This window comes from Amaranthus tricolor, chromosome 1 (assembly GCF_026212465.1).
Source record: "Amaranthus tricolor cultivar Red isolate AtriRed21 chromosome 1, ASM2621246v1, whole genome shotgun sequence".
In the NCBI taxonomy this organism is placed as follows: Eukaryota; Viridiplantae; Streptophyta; class Magnoliopsida; order Caryophyllales; family Amaranthaceae; genus Amaranthus; species Amaranthus tricolor.
The window spans coordinates 41,576,702-41,586,139 of record NC_080047.1 but is presented as its reverse complement, the minus strand read 5'-3'; the positions used below and the strand labels follow the sequence as shown (position 1 = coordinate 41,586,139).

The following is a 9,438-nucleotide window of genomic DNA, read 5'->3' as shown; positions in this document are numbered from 1 at the left end:
AAATACTGTGGTAGGCAGTTTATATGTATAATTTTTTTGTACTATACCGTTTATTTTCTGACATCCTTCTGAAGGAGTCGATCGAACCGTGACAGTATGTTATCATCCCTTGTATAATCTAAATTCTTAAAGCCTTACTCTGCTCCTTGCAGCATTTGCTTAGTTGCGAGCCGAAGACTAACCAAAATATATAAAGCTGTGTCATTAGTTTAGCAAACCATGCTGTTGCTGTCTGCTGCAATCTGGATACAAGACCAAAGAGATTGAGATTGAGCTTCAGTTATGTGAATCACCGAGTTAGATTAAGAAAGCAGACAACTGTATCATTTGATCATCACATGTCAAAAACTGTTTTAAAACTCTCTGGCAAGAGAATTATGTTTGGCCATCACAATTCACATGCTTCTTCAGAATCATCTATGGGTTTAGCAGAAAATAACATACTGGCAAATTATGTCAAGTTGACCTCAAATACAATTGATTGCATTATTATGCTTCCAAATTGCCTTGATTTAATGTGTAAAAGTTCAATTATCATACAATCAACCAATATTACTGCATTCTTCCACAGACAAATGAACCAATAAAATAAGTAGGTCATTAATAACATAGAATAGCTGATCAAATGCATTTCTATTAACACCTTGAAAGTTTCAAATTAAAATTAGTATAAATAATAAGTGATGTTTGATCAATTGAAAATATTTTTTATAAAATAAAAGCTATTAGGTGATTGTCACCTGATGGCATTATATAATAAAATACTCTTTTGTTTTTTTAATTTAGCGCTAAAGAGAAAATAAGGTATATTTAAGATTAGGTAAGTATTTGGTAATAATGAAGAGATATTGAATTGTATGTATGAAATTAAAAGAGAATTTGAATGTATGATATGATACAAAGAAAGTAAATAATCATTTTTAAAAATAAAAATGATGCAAAGTAAGATGGTTAATTTAAAATAGAAAATAATAATAAATGAAAGGAAGGAAAGTAGTATGGTGCAACTTTTGTTGGATTGAAGGAAAATGTGCCAAACTATTGATTTTTGTTTTGATGTAAGCTTAATCAAGTTTTCCACCTTAAGCCAGTTATTTATATGTATGAAACAGTACAAAATTTAAAATACAGACAACAGTACAGGAAACACAGAGATAATTCTTAACTCAAATTTAATTTTTGTAAACAAAAATATAGGTGAGAAGTTTACCGTGTAAATAAATGGGTCAAGCCTGCCTCCTACACCACTTCGCTTAACTTCTTCCTTCCTCAACAACCTGCTCAAATATCATAGAACTTTAGAAATTTGCTATAAAAATTGTCAAATTCAATACAAAACAGTGCTTAAAAGAACACATTTAATACTCTATCCGAACTAATTTAGTTGTTCCATTTCCTTATTTGGCAAAGTCTTTTTAGTTGTTCCATTTCTATTTTTGTCGATCTTTTTTTACCTAAATATCCTTAGTTCACACAAGTAATTACGAATATACCCCATATACCTTACTTACCCAACTACCCTTCACTACTTACTCTTTACTACTTACTCTTTACTACTTACCCTTTTTAATGGACCCCACACCATTCTTAATAACCGTGCCCAAGCAAATGAGACATCTAAATTGGTTCGGAGGGAGTAATATAAATTGAAAGAAAGACAAATCAACCCCTCCCCCGCACCCCAAAAAAAATAGACAGAATGAAAATAAAAAAGAGCACTAACATTCTGAGAGCTTTACTAGTATCAGGACTATCACCAAGCAGTTGTCTAATACGGACTTCAGAAAAACTTCCTTGAGAACTCAACAATTTTCTAATTCCTTCTGCTTTTCGGCTTAAATGAGATATTCCTGTTCCTCTTCTCCTTCTTTCCTTCTCCGTCACTGTTGTCTTTGTCAAGGAACCAACCGTCTTCCTCCCTTTCCTTGCGCTTGATACCTCGTTCGATCCCCCACTTGATAAACATGAGCTCTCTGTGATAGTTGTGCCGCCTACTAGAGATGTTGACACAGTTTTTGGAGTTTTTGGTGGTAGTTTTGACCATGTTTTTGAATCTGATTCTCGGTCGTCAAGGCTCCTGTAAATTACTTTTGTCCTAGCTCTACGAGCTACCTGTTGAACACGTAGTAAAAATTAACAATGGAAATGAAAAAAATAAAAACAGAGACTAAAGAAAAATATTGAAAATGAGTGTAATACAAAAGAGGAATCATTAGATGTTGTTAAACAGAGGCATAGAATTAGTAAATATAAAATTGGAGCTTAAAAAGAGAAAAATAGGAATTATACTCGTAGATTATTTGTTAAACGATTATTTTTAAAATGCTAACAATAGTTTTATTTTCATTGGAAAACAGATTTGAGCTTCCTCATCATTTTTAAGTTCTCATTATCAAATAGTAAGAGAATCAAAAATGGAATTTGCAAATCAAAGTTTAAGCATTGTATGAATTAATGAACAGAGGATGAAAGCGGCTAAGAATTTGAATATAAATCACGTGAAACATTGTTGATTCAAATTCAAATTATCATCGTCGAGATGTTGTCATAACTCAAACAAGCAGCGAAAATTTATTAGAATATCAACTTGATTGCATAATGTATTTTGAATTGTGATGCATATCTAGTTTGAGATTTAATCAAAACTCTCAGAGCATGCAAGAAAACATAGTTTGCATTTAATCATGCATCACTCATTAGTTGAAGAACTACATGAAGTCCTGAAGTTTTAATTTCATCAACTTAGATTGCGCAAAAAAAAAAATGATAGCAACATTTTTCCAATCAAACAGTGATATCAACTTCATCATCAAGCTTCAAATAGCACAACAAGCTAGTAAAAGGATTAGAAATTCTAAATACAAAAGTATGAATTCAACCGAATCGCAAATTCGAAAAACAGAGCGTCAAAGTTTTACTAATTTGAACCAATAACAACGCGTGAAATAGTCACGATTCAAAGAACATTCAATACTTCTAGTAAAATCAATTTTATATAACCGTAAAACATTAATGGAAGTTGTTGATTGCGAAAATTTAAATTGAAAACTAATTCAAACAGACAAAGCCAGCTTCATAACAAAATGATCACGGAAGATTTCAAACACATAATCTCAACTCCATTATGAAAAACGAAGAAGGAAATGAACCTTAAGCTTCAATTCACAGGATCGAGTAACAGCGATGAAGTCTGTGCGTTGTAAATGATCACAGTAGTCATCAATTGTCAACGATGAAGGACACGACGTCGTATCAACACTCTTCTCCAAGCTAATCAACTCCAAATCATCATTTTTCTTAGATAACTCAGTCTCCAATTCCATTACATCATTCACCTCGAATTCATACCTGAAAAACGACAATCAAATCAAATTAGATGAAAGAAATTACGAAGAAAAAGATTGAAGAAAATGAAGAACAATTACGATGAGGAGGATGTTGTTGATTTGGAGAGGACGAAGACATTGGTAGAGAGAAGGAGAAGTGCAGAAGCAGCAGCGAGCTCCAGTTGAGTTGGAAACACTTCCTCCATTATTTTTTCCGTATTTTCTCTCTATTGTGAAAATGGCGGGTCCTTGTAATATATTTGAATTTTACGTTTTCTCTATCTTCAACCGTTTTTGGTTAGAAGAGTGTGATAATTCAAATAAAGGGTAATTTCTACACAAGGGTAAAAGTGGATATTGGGATGATAATTTTATCACTAAGTTAGTATTTGTTCGTTACATATCATCTATGACACTATTTATTATTTATTATGTAAAAAAAATATAGTTAAGTAAAATTTTGTTTGAATCGTCTCATCGCATATTTTCATAATATTCACTTTTTATAATTTTTAGAAGTGTATAATTTAATACTCCATATAAATAATTAAAATAACACATTAAATTGCGTAAAAAATGAAATGTAACAAATATAGGAAATATGTTTTGTATGTGATGTGACCTTCTTAGAGACAAACTCAATACAATTCATCAATTTTTTAATTGATCATTTTAAAGTTGTATATATCACTTTAAGATTATTACGTTAAACCTATAAATGATATTTTAAGACAATTTGTATTTATTAAGTCAATTAATAAATATAATCTCACTATAAAAATTCATAACGTGACTGCATGGATACAATAGTAACAAATAATTAATTTTATGGAAAAATTATTTTTATTGGACCTTTTGCCTCTTTTCTTATCCAAGTTAAACTTTATAAATTGCTTTCAATGAGCTGAATTTTGAAAAACATTTTTTTTATTGGATACTTTTACCTATGGTCTATTCTCTGTTCTGTTGCTAATCACATTAAAAGAGTAGGAAACTTATTACTACTTCCAAATTTCCAATAAACAATGGTTTAATAAATGATACTCTCTCCTATTTATTTTACTTGTTTTATTTATTTTTTGTCGCTATTTATTAATTCATTTTAATTTATATTTTATTCTTAATTTATAAGTTACAATATAGTCAAATAAGATCTTTTTTTATTCTTCTCAATCCAAGAATTATTAATATCAATTTTTTATAATTTTTTATTAAGCATAATTAGAAATATTAAGAGTCAAAATGTTACCTCGGTAAATTTGATAAAGTAAATGGAACATGTAAAATGAATAGGTGGGAGTATTTATTTTTTATTCTGATTTCTCATATCACAAAGTTGATGAAAGATTATCAATTTTCCTACAGTACGGTATTACACAATCATACCTAGTCAATTTCGCTTGTAAAGCCAGGTTTTGAAATGAATGATATACAAACCATACTCGTAGCTCCTATGAAGAAAGGCAGAGGAAATAGGTCAAAGAGATCTAAATAGATAGAGCATTGCCAAGAAAGCATGATTGAGGTCTCAAGGTATGTTATATACTTTAACACGTCCCTTTACATGAGAGTGTGCAACATGCCCTCTTCATACATGACGCTAAATTTTTCACTTTAAATGAGGGGTGGTTGAGATTCGAACTCATGACCTCTTGTCATGCTAGAATCTATTACCATGTCAAGGATTCAACTCAACCAAAAGATATGCTACTCTTGTCATGCTAGAATCTGTTACCATGTCAAGGGTTCAACTCAACCAAAAACTATGCTGCTCTTGTCACGCTAGAATCTGTTATCATGTCAAGGGTTCAACTCAACCAAAAACTATGCTGCTCTTCTCACGCTAGAATCAGTTACCATGTCAAGGATTTAACTCAACCAAAAGCTATGTTGCTCTTGTCACGCTAGAATCTGTTACCATGTCAAGGATTCAACTCAATCAAAAGGTATGCTGTTGGGGCATTATTTGGGTGGTCTAGGGCATTCTCAATTTCCTCTTACAGTTACATTACACCTTATGGAATCGATGTTGTTGGGGCTTCGCCATCATGCCTTTTCAAACTATCTCGACTGGCCACTTTGCCTTAACCAGTTGGGAATTAGAAAGAAATTTTGCTCCGAATTTTTCATTCTAGCTTTGATTAGTTAAAAAACTTTTTTGAATTGCAAGGCTAAGTGAGTCTAATTAGATTTTACTAAATAGATTTGCGTGTAAAATACGGATGCTTTAATTATTTATTGATATAAATAATGGTATTATTTTGTAAAAATAATTAATTTACAACATAAATTTAATTATTAAATTTTTGTATTTGTTATGATATTATCATTATCAAAATGAATAAATAATTTAGTATACAACAATATTAAAACATGTACTCATAGTGATTATTGATAAATAAGACAATAAAATTTAAAAGTCTTCAACCATGACAGATAAGAGGAAGTATTTTGTTTAAAAAAATAGCCAAATTAGTTAAATAAAGATTTTCATGTATATTCTTTTTTTGGTTTAAATAAGGAAATATATATTCAATAGATTATCACATATAGTTATAGTTAATCAACAAATATTACATGTTTTAATAAGTTAAATGTTCCCTTAAATATCAAGTCAAATATCAAAAGTTTCTCTATCAATGATAGAAAAAAGGCAAAAAAAGTTTTAATGACAATGTGACACGTGTCTCAAGTTGTTTTTTCATCATTATATTTTATTGATGATTGATTGATTATTGATTTAATGAGGCAAGAGTTAAAAAGAAAAGTGAAAGTCTTGAATGAAATTTGAAAGTGGCTACTGGGAGTATTGGGTTGATATTGGTTATTGATGTATTCACGAGACAACTGATGATTGAAATTAGTTGAAATTTGAAATTTGAAAGTAAGATACAAAATTCTACTTCAAATCGACCTAAAACACTTAAGTCAAAATTGACCCGATAATTCGAATGGGCAACTTTAAATAATACTCATCAAGATTGTATTTATAGTGGCGAATAATACATATTTTTGAAAATGATGCGCGCACAGTGGTGAGGAGTGGAGGAGGGTGGCGTCTACAAAGAGAGTGGGGAAGGGTGGCTGAAAGTGCGGGGAAGGGGCAGGGAAGGCCGGCTGTGAAGGAGGGGTTAGTGGAGGGGAGAGGGTGGCTGTAATGGAAGGATTAGAGCACCATCATTCATGAGGATATATATATCCTTTCCCATTTTCTCTCTCCTTTCCTACACTTGACACATCATTTTCTCTTTCCTCCACATCACTTCCCACTATCTCCATCCTTTTACTTATCCTTTCCCTCAAAATTTCCCAACATCCATGAGTATCCTTTCCCACTTTCTCTCTCCTACTTACATATACCCCACCATTTATTCCCTTTTCAAATTATATATATATATATTTTTTGAGGGGAATTAATAAACTTAATTATTATTATTATTGGTGTACATGTTGTTAATAATAATTAATATGTAGATCATTCTATTAATTAGACACATTAATTAAACGAGACGAATTCTAAAACATAAAATTCATTGATTAACAACATGAAATACAAAGATTAAACGACACGAATAAAAAAAACATGACTTACGTTGATTAAAATAACACGCAAAGAAAAAATAACAAACATAACTTTAAAAATTACTAAAATGTTTAATTTTCATCCAACCTCCTAGATTGTGCCCATAAAAGCTCGATCAAGTCGTTCTTCAAAGCCATATGGACATTTCTATCACGAATCTCCCCTCTCGAAGCTATCAATGTACCGAAATTATCTGGATCATAATGTCCGGGAGTGACGGTGAATGTTGTTGCATTCCTAGTTGAGGACGACCCCGGCATATTCTCAGGCTGTTCATCGGCAAACTCGAGTGGATCTTTATAATTTAAATATGTATCACGCTCGTTTTCAACAATCATGTTGTGGATGATGATGCAAGTCATCATAATTTTCCACAACAGATCTACAGTCCATGCCAAAGCAGGCTTCCTGATTATTGCGAAACGAGCTTGTAACACACCAAAAGCACGTTCAACATCCTTTCTCGCACTCTCTTGACGTTTAGTAAATAACGTATCCTTGGCTGTTTGAGGGGCCGTAACCGCATCTATAAATGTCGACCACTTTGGATAAATGCCATCGGTGAGATAGTATCCTTTTGTGTAAGTGTTTCCATTAACTGTGAACAGAACTTGTGGAGCACGATTACTTATTATATCATCAAACACCGGAGAACGTTGTAGTACATTAATATCATTGCACGACCCAGGAGTCCCAAAGAAGGCGTGCCAAATCCATAAATCCCTAGATGCAACCGCTTCCAAGATAACAGTGACCGTTTTAGATCGGCCTTGATACATTCCTTTCCATCCAGCTGGACAATTTTTCCATACCCAATGCATGCAATCAATGCTGCCAAGCATGCCGGGGAAGTTTCTAGCCTCCCCTTCTCTTAGTAGACGCTGCATATCTTCCGGTGTTGGCTTGCGGAGGTATTCAGTTGCAAATTGAGCAATAACTCCATCGACAATTTGTGAAAGACATTCTCTAGCAGTACTTTCACCAAGCTTTAGATATTCATCTACTTGATCAGCTGAACAACCATAAGCTAACATACGTATAGCCGCGGTGCATTTTTGAAGGGGTGAAGCACCAAGACGCATGGTAGCATCGGGACGTTGTTGGAAATAGCGATTACTTGCGCTTAATGTGTCCACAATCCGAAGGAACAAGGGTTTCCTCATACGAAACCTCCTTCGAAATACGGTATCATTGTATACCGGTTGATTACTAAAGTAATCTGCAACTAGATTGTCGTGAGCCGCTTCACGATTTCTAGGCACAGTTTCCCTTCGTTTTCTTGGACGTTTTTGATTATCATGTTGTACTGAATTGTTAACAGCTACAAGCACCGACTTTTGCATCGCAAGTAAACGTTGACTCTCATTTATATAATTCATGACCATGTGATCATAAATTTCATCAGTTATACTTGAGGAGGAAGATCTTGAAGAACTTGAAGAGATTGAATCTAAGCTCATATTGCATTTGGTGTTTTTATTTTGGTGTGTTTGTTTGTGATACTAGAAGATGGAAATCATATACCTTAAATAGACAAAAATAGGATAATGTTCGTCAGAAGATAAGATTTTGTTGAAACATAATTGGTGCACATAAGATATGGGTAAGATAAGGATTGTATGGTGATGAGTTTGACCAATGCATGCATAATTTTGTACGGTTAGTTTTTTGACTAATGCATATACGTACAACAACATTACTAGTAGCAAAAACAATTCAAAAAAAGGAAAATAACTTGCGTACCTTACAATACCCTTAAATTAAAATACAAACATTGCAAAAACTAAAATGAAATTAAAGCGAAAACCTACTACTAAATTCGTCTCTCAGTTTGTTATACATTGCTAATTCCTTGTCATCAAGAACGGGCTTCTGCATTAACCTTTCCAACATTCTGAACTTCATGGCCTCCTCCTTCTGCCTTTTCTTTTCTTCCACTCGGGCCTTTTGTTCTTCATCTCGTTCCTTCATCTGCTCAAGTAGTCGCTCTCCCAGTTCACCCAATTTATCTCCCATTTCATTAAAATTTGTATTTAAAGAATCAAGATTTACACTTGACGAAGTACTTGATGCTTTACCTTTCATCTTTGTCTGTTTTATGCCAGAAGGTCTTTTAGCCCTTCTGCCTACCTCACACTGTGAATCGGGTTGGGATCTTTTACCGCTCCCCCCACTATCTGTAGATGCTTGACCACCCGGTAACATATCAGACTGAACTTTGGACAAGGAGGGATCCCACTTGGGGTAATTCCTTAGAATTGCAAAACAATGCAAATAACAAAACATCTTATTGTTAGTTGCTTTGTAATCTATATAAGCGAATCTCTCCAAATTTTGCTCAGATTCACCACTACCCTTAGTTCGAAAGTGATAACCGTAGGCGTCAACCCATTTACTAACATGTAAGTTTATTTGATCCCATCGATTTTGCAAAGATTTAACGTTTCTTACCTTAATCTCATTGAGATTTTCAGCTCTAGCCTTTTCGTACTGGTTGTGAATTTCTGCCCATAACCCACTTCTCTTGGT

The 9,438-nt window shown here is 33.0% G+C and overlaps 2 protein-coding genes across 2 annotated transcripts; both read right to left on the bottom strand.

Annotated features, from left to right (window-relative positions):
• Positions 1-118: 118 nt before the first annotated feature.
• Positions 119-3,532, bottom strand: LOC130810860 (uncharacterized). The gene is made up of 5 exons (XM_057676984.1): positions 3,426-3,532; positions 3,150-3,348; positions 1,724-2,112; positions 1,211-1,277; positions 119-274 (listed from the first exon to the last, which is right to left on the bottom strand). Exons 1-5 carry the CDS (start codon positions 3,530-3,532, stop codon positions 119-121), a joined length of 918 nt encoding a protein of 305 aa, XP_057532967.1.
• Positions 3,533-6,789: 3,257 nt separating this feature from the next.
• On the bottom strand, positions 6,790-8,380 carry LOC130820963 (uncharacterized). Its single transcript, XM_057686541.1, has one exon. It carries the CDS (start codon positions 8,367-8,369, stop codon positions 6,981-6,983), a length of 1,389 nt encoding a protein of 462 aa, XP_057542524.1. The 5' UTR covers positions 8,370-8,380; the 3' UTR covers positions 6,790-6,980.
• Between the last annotated feature and the right edge of the window lie 1,058 nt (positions 8,381-9,438).

Coding starts and splice junctions, on each gene's coding strand:
- LOC130810860 (XM_057676984.1), bottom strand. CDS start 3,532: ATGGAGGAAGTGTTTCCAACTCAACTGGAGCTCGCTGCTGCTTCTGCA. Junction 1,278..1,723: donor ACTAGTAAAGCTCTCAGAAT/GTTAGTGCTCTT, acceptor ATATTTGAGCAG/GTTGTTGAGGAAGGAAGAAG. Junction 275..1,210: donor TTGACCCATTTATTTACACG/GTAAACTTCTCA, acceptor ACATAACTGAAG/CTCAATCTCAATCTCTTTGG.
- LOC130820963 (XM_057686541.1), bottom strand. CDS start 8,369: ATGAGCTTAGATTCAATCTCTTCAAGTTCTTCAAGATCTTCCTCCTCA.